Source organism: Felis catus, chromosome C2 (genome assembly GCF_018350175.1).
Source record: "Felis catus isolate Fca126 chromosome C2, F.catus_Fca126_mat1.0, whole genome shotgun sequence".
Classification (NCBI taxonomy): Eukaryota; Metazoa; Chordata; class Mammalia; order Carnivora; family Felidae; genus Felis; species Felis catus.
Window position 1 is genome coordinate 66,634,079 of NC_058376.1, and position 18,015 is coordinate 66,652,093.

General features: G+C 37.1%; 1 protein-coding gene across 1 annotated transcript in view; it reads left to right on the forward strand.

Moving 5' to 3' along the window:
- The first annotated feature begins 5,500 nt into the window (after positions 1-5,500).
- STXBP5L (syntaxin binding protein 5L) overlaps positions 5,501-18,015 on the forward strand; it is a 386,205-nt gene continuing 373,690 nt past the window's right edge. The window contains 2 exon segments of the mRNA XM_045036998.1: positions 5,501-5,672; positions 6,865-7,061. Coding sequence (XP_044892933.1) covers positions 6,873-7,061 — 189 coding nt within the window. The 5' untranslated portion in view covers positions 5,501-5,672; positions 6,865-6,872.

Genomic DNA, 18,015 nt, shown 5'->3' on the forward strand with positions numbered 1-18,015 from the left:
TTCAGCTCAGGTCATGATCTCACAGTTTGTGAGATGGAGCCCTGCATTGGGCTGCACTCTTGGACAGTATGGAGCCTGGTTGGGATTCTCTCTCTCCCTTTCTCTCTGCTCCTCCCCTGCTTGCATGCATGCTCTCTCTCTCTCTCTCTCTCTCTCTCTCTCTCTCTCTCTCTCAATAAATAAATAAATAAACTTTAAGAAAAAAAAGAAAAGGAAATTCTGGACACACAGAAACACCAGAAATGTGCACACACAGAGGAAAGACCATATGAGAACACAGTAAGAAAGAAGTCATATGCAAGCCAAAGAGAAGTCAAACCTGCTGACACTTTGCTCTTGGACTTCCAGCCTCCAGAACTGTGAAAAAAGTAGTTTCTGTTGTTTAAGCCACCTGGTCTGTAGTACTTTGTTATGGCAGTCCTGGCAAACTAATACACATATAGCCACCATTTCAGAAGAATTAACCCTCACCATTTTCCATTCCAATTCCTATTTAATTTTCTAATTAGTAATAGGGCAGTGATTAAAAGCATAATCTTAGATGTTAGATAGCCTTGAATTTGAAGACTGGGTTATCTACCTAAGTGACTATGAGTGAATTTCTCATATGTTTCAGAGTCTCAAATTTCCTTACCTGTAAAATGGAAACAACATCTGTCTCATAGAGTTATAATAAGAATCAAATTAAAAGAGATATTTGTAAATTTCATAGTACAGTGTTTGGCATACGGGTGCTAAACAACTGGTAGGACTGATTATCTTTATGTATGACAGACCATTTATACGTGTTTTGTCAATTTGGCTTTATTTTCTCCAAGCCTGATCAGTTTAGCAAATCTCTGTGTGAACTGCCATATATGTACATACTTTCTATAATTAGTTAATTTTTTGAAGATGTGGAAAATCAGCTATTAGCTTCATTGTTGGCTTGAATCAAAGATCACAATCCCTTGTAATACATTTTTAACATATATTCTAAAAATCCTTTCAGTATATTAGATTTGTTTAAATAATTTGATGATTTTGTTCCAAGGACCAAGCTTAGACAATCTTTCTTCCTTACAGACTTCATACTTGCCATTTTAGGAAGATAGTGTGGCTTATCAGAAACTCCTCTCAATGAAGTATTCTAATTTATAGTAGAATAAACAAAGCTCTCCTTTGTTATTATCTGGACCAATTCTAAAGATTGCTACATTATTTTTAAGGTATATTTTATGGTCTGGTATCAATCCCTTTACCAAATGATTTATAGAATAGCACCTTATTGCTCTTTAAGTAATTAAGGATGGAATTTTCTTCCATATATATGTCATTGTGCTTCTCTCATCCAGTAAGATTTTCAGGCTATAATTGTGCTATCTTCTCACATACACATTACATTATTACATATATAATGCACTGTCTTTTGCTCATTTCTATCCTTTGCTCACAGTTTGTGAGTTGGCATTACAATATCCTCTGTCCACAGTTTCCCACTCAATGAGATTGCAATTTCGTTAAAATTTTACTTGCTGTCATTTATTTAAATTAGTATTTACTGGGCACTTACTATGTACAAAACACTGTGCTACTACTGTGAAAGAACAAAGATATTTAAAATAATCCCAAAGATTCCAAAATCTCAGCCTTCTAATTATATATTTTTAGGCTTCTAATATTTGTTAGAAACATTTATATATTCTGACTTGGCTTTTCTTCCACTTCCCATTCCAATTTGTTGTCCCATCTGAAGGAATATCTACGCTGTCACCTCTTTTTAACTCAAGTAGGCCAATGAATTCCCTGTAGGGTCTTAAAGCAGAGTCTTTGTCAATCTGTTTTGTGTCCTTTTTTGTTCTCAGTTCTCCCCCAGCTTCAGAATAAAACCACCACCTAGTTTGCTAAGATAGTACAGTGTTAGTGATGGGTGGTTTATGGGGTTTTCTTGTAAACATTACATCTCCTTTTACTGAATCACTCTCATCAAAAGACCAAACCATCAATTGTTATAGGCTTACTTTCATTTGTTTGAAAATTAAGGAATTGTCAATAGACTTTCTGATGAAGGGAAGGAGGGCATCTAAATCCATCATTTTAGACAATAATGTTACTGCTCAAAGAGTTAAAGTAATCCTCTCCATCCACCCCTTCCCCCCCCCCCACCTTTTTTTTGAAGGAAAGACAAGCATAAAAAAGAGGAAAGCATACTTTTGTGGGTCCAATTCTGGAGTCTCTATTCTATTCCATTGGTCTATGTGTCTGTTTTTTTGTGCCAATACCATGCTGTCTTTATGATTACAGCTTTATAGTGGAGGCTAAAGTCTGGGATTGTGATGCCTTCCACTTTGGTCTTCTTCTTCAATATTACTTTGGCTATTCCTGGTCTTTGTGGTTCCATACAAATTTTAGGATTGCTTGTTCTAGCTTCGAGAAGAATGCTGGTGAAATTTTGATTGGGATTGCATTGAATGTGTAGATTGCTTTGGGCAGTATTGACATTTTAACAATATTTATTCTTCCAATCCACAAGCATGGAATGTTTTTCCATTTCTTTGTATCTTCTTCAATTTCCTTCATAAGCTTTCTATAGTTTTCAGCATACAGACCTTTTACATCTTTGGTTGGGTTTATTCCTAGGTAGTTTATGATTCTTGGTGCTGGGAGAACTGGATAGCAACATGCAGAAAAATGAAATTAGACCACTTTCTTACACTATTCACAAAAATAAACTCAAAATGGATGAAGGACCTGAATGTGAGACAGGAAACCATCAAAACCCTAGAGGAGAAAGCAGGAAAAAACCCCTCTGACCTCAGCCGCAGCAATTTCTTACTTGACACATCCCCAAAGCCAAGGGAATTAAAGGCAAAAATGAACTATTGGGACCTCATCAAGATAAAAAGCTTCTGCACTGCAAAGAAACAATCAAGAAAACTAAAAGGCAACCAACGGAATGGGAAAAGATATTTGCAAATGACATATCAGACAAAGGGCTAGTATCCAAAATCTATAAAGAACTCACTAAACTCCACACCCGAAAAACAAATAATCCAGTGAAGAAATGGTCAGAAAACGTGAATAGACACTTTTTTAAAGAAGACATTGAGATGGCCAACAGGCACATGAAAAGATGCTCAACATCACTCCTCATCAGGGAAATACAAATCAAAGCCACACTGAGATATCACCTCACGCCAGTCAGAGTGGCTAAAATGAACAAATCAGGAGACTATAGATGCTGGAGAGGATGTGGAGAAACGGGAACCCTCTTGCACTGTTGGTGGGAATGCAAACTGATGCAGTCGCTCTGGAAAACGGTGTGGAGCTTCCTCAAAAAATTAAAAATAGGTCTATCCTATGACCCAGGAGTAGCACTGCTAGGAATTTACCCAAGGGATACAGGAGTGCTGATATGTAGGGGCACTTGCACCCCAATGTTTATAGCAGCACTTTCAACAATAGCCAAATTATGGAAAGAGCCTAAATGTCCATCAACTGATGAATGGATAAAGAAGATGTAGTTTATATATACAATGGAATACTACTTGGCAATGAGAAAGAATGAAATATGGCCTTTTGTAGCAACATGGATGGAACTGGAGAGTGTGATGCTAAGTGAAATAAGTCATACAGAGAAAGACAGATACTATATGTTTTTACTCTTATGTGGATCCTGAGAAACTTAACAGAAGACCATGAAGGAGGGGAAGGAAAAAAAAGAGAGAGAGAGGGAGCCAAACCATAAGAAACTCTTAAAAACTGAAAATAAACTGAGGGTTGATGGGGGTGGGGTGGGAGGGAGGCGAAAGCAGGTGACGGGTATTGAAGAGGGCACCTGTTGGGATGAGCACTGGGTATTGTATGGAAACCAATTTGACAATAAATTTCATATTAAAAAAAAAAGAGGAAAGCAAACTCTTTAGCCTTAATAGGCACCTGTTCTTGGAGGTGAAATGGGGCCAGGAAGAAAGAAGAAAAAAAAAATGGAAAAAGAGAGTAATGACAAAGGTACATATTGTTAGGAATACAATACAGAATTTGGAACCCTACCAAGATCTAGTTTTCACCAGACATGGCATTTGTTTCCACCCAAATTTTTACCCTTCCCAAATAGGATATAATTGGGTATCATCTCTTAAATCTTTTACTAACAACCATTAACAAACCAATTGTTCAAAACCCTTTAAGTGCCTCTTATGTGTGAAACATTGTGCTAGGTGCTAGACAAGATAGAAATCTATAATTCCATGCCTGCCTTCAAAAGTGTTACTGTCTAGCTGTGGCAATTGGGGGGGTCTTATAAAGGTTTCAAAAGGAGTAAAATACACATTAAGTACTGAAAAATTAAAAAGGAGAGGGTAAGCATTGAGCTGAGGATCTGAAAAACTAGGCTGTAACCTATCTCTGCTATTTCCTTGCTATGTGACCTTGGACAAATCATTTCTCTTTCAGGTCTTCCCTTTCACCCCATCCTCTTCCTTCACCAGAAAAAAAAAAAAAATCATCCTAGGAGATCTCAAAAATGTAAGACTATATGAGATGCTTACTAATGAGCTCTGTTGCTTGCCCAAATTGAAGTCTGTAGCTAGCTCTGGCCCCCTGAGTTGCCCTTCATTTTCACAGACGAAGAAATTGAGGTCTAAATTTTCCCCAATCCAGTATCAAGTCAGGGCTCAGAACCAAATATTCCCATACTGATGCTTTTATTATATTTTTTAATCCTGCACCAAATAGTGTATCTTTCAAAATGATTATTGTGACTCATAAAGCTTAAAATTTCCTGACACGGTTTACTCAGAGAAATGTTTTTTTTTTTTTTTTTTTTTTGGTTTTAAGTGTATATGTGAAAATGGGGGGGGGGGGAAGGGTAATTTACGTATTAGAGGGAACAAGGTAAGCAATTGATTCCTTAGGGTCTGGAAGGCTATATATTCCAAGTCTACGGAAATACAATTCTCTCTGGCAGAGGTGACTTGTTAAGCAATTAGGCCAAGTAGCAGGACAGTGAGGGAAGCCCAATAGATGCACCTGGAGAACGAGTAGAGGTGAAAACTGCAGAAACACTTGGCCCAGTTCACAATATCTTCCAGGGTCAGACCTAGGAACACCCTTCCAGCAGCCTCGGACTCAAGGCGCCCAAGTTTGCACACTTCCACGCATTCTATTGATTCACACTTGCGTCCTTCAACAGGTAGCGCCAATTACAGCCCCCAAAACACGGCCCCCCAGCATACTGGCCAATCTCTCCGTCAATCAAACACTTCAACCACTTTTCTAAGTTCTCCCCTCCCCCTTTCATTGGCTTTTCCTTCGGCCTATCCCCCAGTTTCTTCCGCGCCTCGCGACCGCGGAGCTTGACTCTATGGAGCCTAGGATTGGAGCCGAGGCTATTTGCTCCCTTTGACGTACCGTAACTCTCCGCCCCTTTCTCCAGCGCCGCGCGGCCTGAAGTGGAGGGGGCGGGGCAAACGAGGGGGCGTTCTAGGGGGCGGGGCTTGCATCCCACGGCGGGAGGGCGGAGCCTTCGTTGGAGCCTGCCTGCTTGGTTAGGACCTCGGAGAGCGCCGGGCGCCGCGACCAGAGGAACCGGAGAAGCGGCCCCAGTCGGGAGGGACTGACGCCTGCTAGCCCGCCTCCCTCCGCACCTTCAGCTTCTCGGGCTGGCTGGCACCTAGTGGCGGCCGAGGAAGGTGCCTAAGTCTGGAGTCCGATAGTCATCCCTCTGGGACGCCGACGACGCCGTCCAGCCGCGGCTCCCTCACACCTGTGTGTGTGTGTTCATGAGCGTGAGCGCCCGCGCGCCAATTTCTGTGTGACGGTGTTTTGAGTGTGTTCCGAATGGGCGCGCGAATGTCTGTGTGAGGGTGTTTGTGTGTGCTTGGTGCCTCAGGCGCTCCGCCCGGGGAGGGACCGCGGGAACGGCGGCTCTGCGCGCCCAGCAGGCTAAGGCGGGACTCGGGCCGCAGCTGTAGCCGCCACTGCCTCACGTCCCCCAGGAGCCGCCGCGGTGCTGCGGGGAGAGCGGACAGGCGGGCGAGCGCGGCGGCGGCTGCGGACAGAGGGGGGCGGGGGGTGGATGGAGCGGGGAGAAGAGGGAGGAGGGCTGGAGACGCTGGTGGCGGGGGGGGGGGGGGGTGGTTGGAAGGGGAGGGCGGAGGGAGAAGCGGAGGCAGCCGGCGCCGCCGCTCACCCCTCCCGTCTGCTGTTGCCGTGGGTCACCCGCAGATGTTTTGGGGTCCGACTGTTGGGGGTGAGAAATGGAAAAAGGCCTCCCCTTCATTACCTACTGAGAAGAAGGGAGTGTTGAAGATGGTGAGGAAGAGTCCAGAAGGTGGTAGCAGAGTAAATACTCGCTATCCCACCGCCCAACCCCAGTATCGTTTTTCTGAAAATATTCTGAGCTGAATCTTTAAAAAGAAAGCCCGCCCTTAAGAGAGACAGAGTCTTGGTCTGTTGGACTCCGGCTTGATTGTATAATAATAATGATGATATAATGCTAATGACGATGATGACACTGCCTTTTATTTTTACCCCAGTGCTGATAAAGCGTAGCTACAGCTGAGGATAAAGCACTTGAAAATTTGATGTATGAGGAGGGAATACTGTTGCCTTTAGAGTTGTATTTTATTATTTCTTTTTAAGGGATGTTCTTTTTAGAACTAAAATTTGACAAGATGAAGCCTGGCTCTCTCTCTCTCTCTCTCTCTCTCTCTCTCTCTCTCTCTCTCTCTTTTTAATTCGTTTATAGCCAATGCTTGTAAAATGGGGACTGGCTTCACTAATATGAAAAATTACTGCCTTCACTAATATGAAAAGCTCAACACTTTTACCCAGGTGTAAGTCCATGCGTTAAGTCACCCTTTCCTTTGAATTTCTCAACAGTTTTTAAAATGAAGAAGTTTAATTTCCGAAAAGTTTTGGACGGCTTAACTGCCTCCTCCCCTGGCAGTGGTAGCAGCAGTGGCAGTAACAGCGGTGGTGGGGCTGGAAGTGGTTCCGTGCACCCAGGAGGGACTGCAGGGGTTCTCAAAGAGGAGATTCAGGAAACCCTGACTTCAGAGTATTTCCAGATTTGCAAGGTAAGTTTTGAATTGGCTTACAGCCTATTATTTCTTTATTTCACTGTTGTGAGGAAAGAATAATTAAAAACGAACAAACCAAACCAAACCAAACAAAAACACTCACTAGGGATCAGAAATTGTTGAGATGCCAGCATCAGGCAGTCCTGGGCAGACGACTCTATAGGTAGATTTGAATTAATAAAGATGTTCTAGGCATCGACTTCAGTATCAATTTAAAAAGCAATGGTAATTTAAAGTGGAAAGAAGCAAACATAAAAAGTAGAATTTGCAATGTCAAGGCCCAAATTGTGGGCAAAATTGTTAATGTAATATTTATGTATAAGTAGTAAACTGAAGGAGAAAATAATCATTCTGGTTAATTCCATGTTGACATTCAGAGAAACTAATTGTTATTTTATTTCACTGTGCAGTATAAAATGATTAAAGCTATTAAAATGTTGCTAGAAGTAATAGCTAAGTGAATACATCCATTTAAAAAGATGTAACAGTATTGTTTTAAATTCATTGTTTAAAATTCTGTATGAAAAAACCTCCAGATTCTTAAATTTTTAAACAAATCCATGGACTTAATACTTGTAAGAACTTAAAAATAGCCTGTGTTCTGGTTTAGTGAGGAAACATTTTGGGTAACTGTACTCTAATGTTCAAGTTCTAATGAATAAGCAAAATAGTTTCTGATGGGGAGCCATGAGAATTTTCAAAACAAACATTTTGTTACTATATAGATATTTATATTTTCTGACATAAAGTAGTTTATAATTCTTACTGTTCTTTTTTGGGAAGGTAGCTTAGGAATGTATTCTTGACCTCCATGTACAATTAAAAAAGCTACTAAGTCATTCATATAATACCGATGAATATAATTTTAAGATGTGTTTGAATACATTAGAACAAATCATAAATTTTTGAAATTACAGAAATTATTAAATGTTTTGGTACTTCAGAAGAATTTTTTGAAATTATTAAAATTATTTTTGTAGTAAATAACATATATAATGGGGTAAGTTTAAATTATTGTCTTATTTGCTCTTCCTGGTAGGATCATTATAAAAACATTAAACCTGTATTTATTAAAATATTATATATTAATTTACATAAAAGTGAATTTATTTAGAATTAGATTAAAAGATATAATTCTACCCTATGAAGTTTATATGCATACAATTTTGTATACAAAGTTGTATATAATTTCGTTCTCAATTTGAAATAACAGATAAAGATGCCAGGGTGGCTCAGTCGGTTCAGCCTCCAAATTTGGCTCAGGTGGTGATCTCATGGTTGGTGGGTTCTGGCCTCGCTTCGGGCTTTGTGCTGATGGCTCAAAGCCTGCTTTGGATTCTTTGTCTCCCTCTCCCTCTGTCCCTTCCCTGCTCATGCTCTGTCTCTCTCTCAAATAAATATATATATAAAAAAAGAAATAGTAGATATTTTGTCAGATTAGAGGCTTAATATTGGTCATGAAAGAAATATGGAAAAGGGTCTTACAGGCTCAAATTTGAACTGCTAGTTAGGGGAATAATGCTATGATTATCTAATATTTGGTGTATTACTGTTTCCATTCCAAGATTCTGAAAAAATTTCCAAAATCTCTTAGGATAGTTTTGGTAAAGATAAAATAGTTATAGAAAAGGTAGACCTCTGAAACAGATTGGCAGGACTATTGAGGTTTTAAATCTGGTAGAGAAGGTTTTAAATTAAAAATTTCAGGGGAAATGGGTGAATGCAAGAGAGGAAAATGGGAGATATGTAGTTGTCTTCCTATTTAGTCAGACAGGAAATAGTCATGAGAAGTAGCAGAAGTTAAATATGCATTACTTCAAAAACATATGGCATGGTAGGAAGAACACTGGCCTAGGAATCAGATTGTACTTTATTTAAAGCTCTGTCATTTGCCAGCCATGTAATCTTGGACAAGCCATTTATCTGCCTTGAGCCTTGATTTTCTCATCTGTGGTATGGTAATAAGTATTTCTACTCTTCTGACTTAAGAGGGTTACTGGGAAGATCAAACAAGACAATTAGGTGAAGGTAATGTATAAATTTGGAAAAGGTGCTAAAACATGTATTTTTGTATTCTTAAAGTTTTGAAATCACCTTGTTCTTAGTGGAATGACTATAACCAGTAGGTTGTAATAATATAAGTACAAAATTATACTTTCAAAGAAGTTAAGAGGATACATAGCTGTATAAGTGGAACACTAATAGTATTAAAGTGTTACTAAATGGGGAAAGTACTATGGCATCTTTGGATAGCAATATACTTAATTTTTAAAAGTGATTTTATGATTGTACTTTAGGTTACCTTGACTATAAGAAAATATATAAAAATGGATTAAGGAAATTCCAAAATTAGGACTGTTACTAAAGTGGGGACTTCATTTGGACTCACTGATTGGAATGTGCAAAGAACATTCTATTCTGAGTACTAAGCAGTTGGCACCTTTTGGGTACTTGTAACTTTTCCACATGATCAAAACTAAAGTATAAATCTGTAATCTGCTCTTTTGAAAACCATCCTCATCTCTATTATCTGATCAGTCATCAAATCCTATCCTATTTCCTCAGTATTTCTGAAATTTATTCCCTTTTCATCATCTTCAGTACCTGTTCATTCTATCATAGTTTCTTGGTTAGTCTCTTGAAATCACTTCCTACCTGATCTTCTTACCTCTAGTTTTACCCTGTTCCAATTGATTTTGTTATAATAATGGGTATTGCTGAACTGTAATGTTAATTATGTCATTTCCCTGCTAAAAAGTTTATGTTCGTTTCCCTAGAGCAATGATGCTCTACAAATAAAAGGCTAATGTCAGACCCAGTAAACAGCAGCTATTCAAACAAGTAAATATACCTTACTGGCATACATTTAAAAATAAATAATAATAATAAATTATACAGCTACTCAATAAAAATCGTGTATTTTATATTTGGTTTTTGTTGTATAATATTATCCCTGTCAGGTGTAGGACTTTTGATGGCCTTATAAAAGTAAAAGTATAAAGTTACACCTTTTATAATCAGTGACAAATGTATAAGAAGTTCAAAAACATAGAAATGGTAGAAGAAACTTAGGTTCAAGCTTATCAAAATACAAGTTATACATTAGTTTAATGCAATCTAAGTTCAGTGTGTATGCATTTGAATGCCCATGTTGTTCAGATATTTATGAACTACATGAAGTGCCTTTTCTGAACTTGAATTCTGTGAAACACAATTTGAAACTACTGCTCTATACAGTAAACGTCAAGGTGCTTAACTTGATCTATATCAGGTTGAGGTTCTTATTTACATTTCCATCCTTATTTCCTTGATTTCCTACACATACTGCATTCCCTGAAAGGACCATATTTTCTCATATTTCAATGCCTTTTCTCAATTTGTTGCTTCTGACTAGAATATCCTTTCCAGCTTTAATAAAATTGGAGAATTCCTAGTTACTTTTTATCTCATAGTTAAAGTATCACCTCCATGAAACCCACTCTGTCCACTACCTTCCTTTTTTACTGCCCAAGGCAGAATTAGTTTTTTTTTTTCCCTTCTGTTTTTTTATAGCACCTGGAATATTCCTTTTGGTGTGAATTTAGCACCTTACTGTGATTAGAAAATTTATTTTTCTGTCACTATTGTTATATTGTCAACTCTATGAGAGGAAAATATATGTTTCCTTATCATTACTAGGCTGCTTACTACCTAGTAGGCCAGTGGTTCTTAACTCTGTGTAAAAGAAAGATTTCTAGCTCTACTCGTCTTAGAGAATCCATATCGAGAAATGGGGCCTAGACACTTGCATTTTTTGAAAAGACCCCACAGGAAATTCTGATACACAGTCAGTATTGAGAATGATTATAGTAGGCACCTGATATACTTCATGAATGAAACAGTATATACATGGTTGGTTGATTAAAGCAGAAAGTCATTAATAACGATATATGTCTTAAACATTTTGTTTTAACTGAAAATGTATATACACCACTTTACAGGTCACTTGATGAATTGAACAAGATTTTTTGTTGTTGAGCATTGGTTCTGTAATTGGAGTTCTGTGTGGGCTTTTCTTCCATAAACCATCCCAAAGTCATTATGTATAATTTTAAGTTTTAACTTATTTAAAGTAGAATAAGAACTTTTGGGGGGCACCAAAGTCGGTTGAACATCCGACTTTGGCTCAGGTCATGATCTCATGGCTTGTGAGTTCGAGCTCTGCATTGGGCTCTGTGCTGACAGCTCAGAGCCTGGAGGCTGCTTTGGATTCTGTGTCTCTCTCCCAATCTGCTCCTCCCTTGCTCATGCTTTGTCTCAAGAATAAAGTGGGTGATGGGTCTTGAGGAGGGCACTTGGGATGAACACTGGGTGTTGTATGGAAACCAATTTGTCAATAAATTATATTTAAAAAAAGTAAATAAAAAATTTAAAAAAGGACTTTTTTTTGCTTTTGAAGCAAAGTGTCAGGTCCTTCTAGATGATATATACATATCATCTGACACTTAGTTTATACACATGATGAATATATGGTTGGCCCTTGAACAACATGGGGGTTAAGGGTGTGGATCTCCCCATGATTGAATATCTGTATATATTCTACTCCCCCAAAACTTAACTCCCTGAAAACTTTACCTCCCCAAAACTTAACTACAAATAGTCTGTTGACCGGAAGGCTTACTGATAACATAAACAGTTGATTAATATGTAGTTTGTATGTTATATGTATTATATAATGTATATTTACAATAAAGTAAGCAGAAAAAAGAAAATGTTATTAAGAAAATCATAAGGAAGAGAAAACACATGTATAGTACTATGTATTTATCTAAAAAAATTCCAAGCATCACTGGATCCATGCAGTTCATACCCATGTTCAAGCGTCAACTGTATGTACACGTATATAGAGAGTATAGGTGAGTGTATATGCACACAATATATATGTGTGAATGTGTGTGTATATATAAAATCTGTCTACCTATCATCTATCTTAATTCTTACAGTTAATTGTCCCACACCTAATTAGGCTGGGAGTAGGAAAGTGTGAGAATTTAAGCTAGAGTTTCAAGTATTCAGTGAATCATTAATGTCAATCTATGTTTTACAAAGAGGATGGAAAGTTTTTGTTAATCTAGTGAGTTTGTTACATTAAACTTAGCTTTATTTGTAGGATCTCCCATTTGACCTTCATAACAGTCCTGTAAGGAAGGCAAGAAAAGTGTAAATATTTTTATTTTACTGATAAGACATCTGAAGCCAGAGAATTTAAGTGGTATCCTTAGGTCTCCAAGTTGGTAGGAGGCATAGCTAAGTTTAATGCTCTATTCTTCCATTATTAAATCTAGTATTTTTTGTTTTATCTTTCTAACTTATTAGAAAAGACAACATGAGGGGCGCCTGGGTGGCGCAGTCGGTTAAGCGTCCGACTTCAGCCATGTCACAATCTCGCGGTCCGGGAGTTCGAGCCCCGCGTCAGGCTCTGGGCTGATGGCTCAGAGCCTGGAGCCTGTTTCCGATTCTGTGTCTCCTTCTCTCTCTGCCCCTCCCCCGTTCATGCTCTGTCTCTCTCTGTCCCAAAAATAAATAAACGTTGGAAAAAAAAAATTTAGAAAAGACAACATGATTAATTTCTTAGGAAACAGAGATTTTGAGAAAATAGACTATTCTATTGACTCCCCTTCAAAATACCTCCTAAATCTGATTACGTGTCTTCACTTCTACCACATCTTTTGCCTGGACTACTACTCAATAGCTTTCTAGGTATTTTCTCTGTTCTCACTCAGGCTCCACTTTCATAATAAGCAGTAGAATCCTTTTAAAATTTAAATCATATTATGCCATTCCTGCTCAAAACTCTCCAATGGCTTTTTATTTCTCTTAAAAATAAAAACAAAAATCTCATTAATGTCTTATAGAGATCTAAATGATCTGGCCCTGACAAGATATCATTTTCTTTTTTTTTTTTAAATGTTTTATTTATTTTTGAGACAGAGCATAAGCAGGAGAGAGGCAGAGAGAGAGTGAGCGAAACACAGAATCTGAAGCAGGCTCCAGGCTCTGAGCTGTCAGCACAGAGCCTGATGCAGGGCTTGAACTCATAAGCCGCGAGATCATGACCTGAGCCCAAGTCGGATGCTTAACCAACTGAGCCACCCAGGTGCCCCCAAGATATCATTTTCAACTCTACTTCATGTTACTTACTCTGCATCAGCTACATTGGTTTTCCTATTGTTTCTCCGACACGATTCCTACCTCAAGGCTTTTTCATTTGCTTTTCTTTTCCATGGAACACTTTCCTCCCTAATAATTATATTACATATTCCCTTTATTTTATTTAGTTCTAAGTTAACTAATTGTTAACTTCTCAGAGAGATCTTCATTGACTGCTGCTCACTCCCTCCCTGACCTTATCCTGATTACTTTTTCTTGATAACACAATTACCTGTCATTAAATTATATATTATTTGCTTGTTGTTTGCTTCTCCTATCATAATTTAACTACATGGGGGCAGGGCTTTATTATGTTCACAACTATCTTACCAATTCATAGAACTGTGCCTGCCATATACAAGGTAATTAAATATTTGTTGAATGAATAAATGAGAGCAGGAAAGGTAATAGAAAGGTGTATTAAGAGCAAACTAGGTATTATTTTGAACAGCTTCTTGGAAAAGGCTTTTATGGAAGACAAGGAAATTATTCAGTGAAAGAGTGACACCATTTTAGGAATATAGTATATAATTTTCAAAAAGACCTGGAAAAAGAAGATTGTAGAAATATTCAATTAAATTTCAGTTTTTATTGGAGTGCCTGGGTGGCTCAGTTGGTTAAGCGTCCAACTTTAGTTCAGGTCATTATTTCTTGGTTCATGCGTTCGAGTCCTGCATCGGGCTCTGCGGTGACAGATTTGGGTTCTGTGTCTCCCTCTCTCTCTGTCCTTCCTCTGCTCATGCTCTGTGTTTCTCTCTCTCTCAAAAATAAATAAACATTAAACAAAACTTTTAAAAAATTAAATAAATTTCAGTTTTTATTGAGAAAGATATAAGGGACATTTTATTCCTAAATCTTTTTAAGGGAACAATTCAGAAGTACTGGATTGACAGTGACAAACACATGGGATGATCTAGACCTAACTAACAAAACAGACAAAAAGAAATATATCACTAGAACAAGATGGCATAATTCCTAAAGTTTTGAATAAACTCTTAAATTAGCCAACTCATAATTCATTAACACTTATAAGCTGTTTTTATAAATGGTCATAGTGTCAGAGCCAACATGCAGATAACTAGTGTAACTACTGCAAGGAAATGAGTTTGTAATCATGATCCTTATACCAGATATAACATAAGATGTTCCCAGATACATAGGTATAAAATCAGAAACGTGTGGACTGTGGAGAATTAGGCTTTCCAGGACCCAGGAAAGCTGAAGGAGGTCAAGTCCCTAGGTTTTCCTGATTATTATCTCTTCTTCAGGTTTCCCATTGTCTCCACATTATTCTAATTTCGCATGTCTTTACTTGGGAGGTTTTGTAACTGGGTTTGGTGCAAGTCCGTGATCACAGTTCTACATATTTGCAATTTTCATTCATTAAATATTCCCTGAGATGTGCGGACCTGTCTCATTCTGTGCTGTAACTAGTATTATAAAAGATAGTACAGTTGACATAGCAGGATAACTTATTATGGATAAAGCATCTGACAATGACTTCATGCTCCTGTAGCCAAAATGGACAGGTGAGGGTGGGCATCTTTAAGAATAGGAATGGAGGCAAACCAGAAGACTTAAGCTACCTTGTTAGGGTTGAGATGGTAACACATTTAAGAACCAAATGCATTAAAATTAATTTTTTTTTAAGAATCAGCAACAAGGGTACGTGGGTGGCTCAGTTTGTTGAACGTCAGGTGCTTGGTTTCGGCTCAGGTCATGATCTTGTGGTTTCACAGGTTTAAGCCCCATGTTGCACTCTGTGCTGGCAGCATGGAGCCTGCTTGGGATTTTCTCCCTCTCCTTCTCCCTCTTTCTCTGCCCCTCCCCTAGTTGTGCTGTCTCTGTCTCTTTCAAAAAATAAATAAACTTAAAAAAAAAAAAAGAATCAGAAACAAAAGCCAGGTTATTCTGTTACTCTAGGTTCTCTACTTTGTTTATCCTAAGAGCATAAGAGTGCGGGTACAGGCTCATGTAAGGGATTATAGACTTGTAGGAAGTATGTTTATAAACTTTTAAAGTTACCATAGACAGCAATCACATTTTCTTACAAAAAGTCTTTTGGTGCTAGTATATTGTCAGCAAATTGGATTTTTATCTCATGTAGTATGGCAGTTCTTATCTTAAAAACAATTAGTGCTCTTACTCAGTAGTGAAAAACAACTTTTCCTCTAGCTACCACAGTCAGACAAGAAAAAGAAATGAAAGGCATCCAAATTGGTAAGGAAGAAGTAAAACTGTCACTATTGCAGATGACATTATACTATATATAGAAAACTTGAAAGACTCCACCACAAAAACTACTAGAACTGATAAGTGAATTCAGTAAAGTTGCAGGACACAAAATTAATATACAGAAATCTATTGTGTTCCTGTACACTGATAATGAAGTAGCAGAAAGAGAAATTAACAATCCTATTTACAATTACATCAAGAGTAAAATACCTGGGAATAAACAACTAGGAATTGAAAAATCTATACTCCAAAAACTAGAAAACACTAATGAAAGAAATTGAAGATGACATAGACAAATGGAAAGATATTCCATGCTCATGGATTGGAAGAACCAATATTGTTAAAATGCCCATAATACTCAAAGTAATCTATAGATCATTAGGTTAGCAATCCCTATCAAAATATCAACAGCATTTTTCACAAAACTAGAACAAATAATACTAAAGCTTATATGGAACCACAAAAGACCCTAAATAGCAAAACCTATCTTGAGACAGAAAAACAAAACTAGAGTTATTGCAATCCCAATTTCAAGATATATTACAAAACTCCATTAATCAAAACAGTATAACTGGCACAAAAATAGACAGATGAGACAGAATAGAAAACCCAGAAATAAACCCACACATACATGGTCAATTAATCTGTGAGAGAGTAGGCAAGAACATACAAAGACAGTCTTTTCAAGAAATGGTGCTGAGAAAACTGGGCATCTACATGCAAAAGAATGAAACTGGACTACTTTCTAATACCATACACAAAAGCAAGGGAAACAAAAGCAAAATTAGACTAGTGGGACTATACCAAAATAAAAAGCTTTTGCACAGTGAAGGAAACTATAAATAAAATGACAAGACAACCTACTGAATGGGACAAGATATTTGCAACTCATATATCTGATAAGGGTTAATTTCCAAAACATAAAAAGGACTTCTACAACTCAACACCAAAGAACCAAATAAACTGATTGAAAATGCGCAGAGGACCTGAATGACATTTTTCCAAAAAAGACATACAAATGGCCAACAGACACATGAAAAGATGTTCAGCATCACTAATCATCAGGGAAATGCAAATCAGAACCACAATGTGATACCACCTTACACTTGTCAGAATGGCAAGAATCAAAAAGACAAGAAATAACAAGTGTTGGCGAAGATGTGGAGAACAAGCAATCCTTGTGTGCTGGGTTGATGGGAATGTAAATTGGTGAAGCTGCTGTGGAAAATAGTGTGGAGGTTCCTCAAAAAATTAAAAAGAGAAATACCGTATGATCTAGTGATTTAACCACTGGATATTTATGTAGAGAAAACAAAAAGACTATTTTGAAAAGATATATGCACTGCTATGTTTTTTGCATTATTTATACTAGCCAAATTATGGAAGGAACCTAGGTGTTCATCAGTAGATGAAGATGTGGCATACACACACACACACACACACACACATATATGTATATATACAAAATAAAATATTACTCAGCCATAAAAAAATGGGATCTTGCCATTTGCAACAACATGGATGGACCTAGAAGGTATAATGCTAAGTGAAGTAAACCAGGCAGAGAAAGACAGATGCTATATGATTTTACTTATGTATGGAATTTAAGAAATAAACTAAGAAAAAGACAAAAGAAAAACAGACTTTAAAATACAGAGAACAAACTGGAAGTTGCCAGAAGGGAGGTTGGTAAGGGGATGGGTGAAATAGAGGAGATTAAGAATACATTTACTGTGAATGTATGAGAAAACTGGGCATCTACATGCAATGTAGAGCACTAAATAATGTATGGAATTGCTGAATCATATTGTACACCTGAAACGAACATAATACTGTGTTAATTATACTTCAGTTAAAAAAATATATATATTTAAAAAAAGTGCTGTCATACTTTGTGTATATTTCAATATCGAACTAATTTAAAAACTTACATAATTTCCAAGTTTGTTTATCTGTAGGATTATCACCAATGATTAAATCAAATTCCTATTTCTTGAAGTTTAGCGCATTTCTGTAGACCCCCCTTCTGCCTTCACCTGAAGATTGCCTACAAAAAAATCATAGGATTAATTAAGTTCCGTAGTTTACTTTCAATAATAGAATGATTGTATTGCTTTCCCATATTATAGTTCTATAAATAATTTACATATTAATTTGACAGCAATAACTTTGTATTCATTAGAAGTTTCAAATAGAAGCCCTGTTTTAAGTTTTAAATTGAGTTTTTGTTGTATTAGAGAAAACTGAATTTTTTGTTTCTACTTGTCAAAATAATGATCTTTATAAAAGAATTTGGTTATAGCTGCTGTGCTCTTCTTTTTAATTTAAAAAAAGATAAATTTAAACATCTTTTTAATATTTAAAAGGCTAATCTCTTAATGTGTATAATACACTGGGAAATCATTCCTAACTTTCTAAGTAATGCTAAAATTTATTGATAAGGAGTGTTAGAAAATCAATGATTAAATTTGATAAAACTAAAAATAGAAAGCATATTTAAAGGATTTGGGGAAAGTAGTTGTAAAGA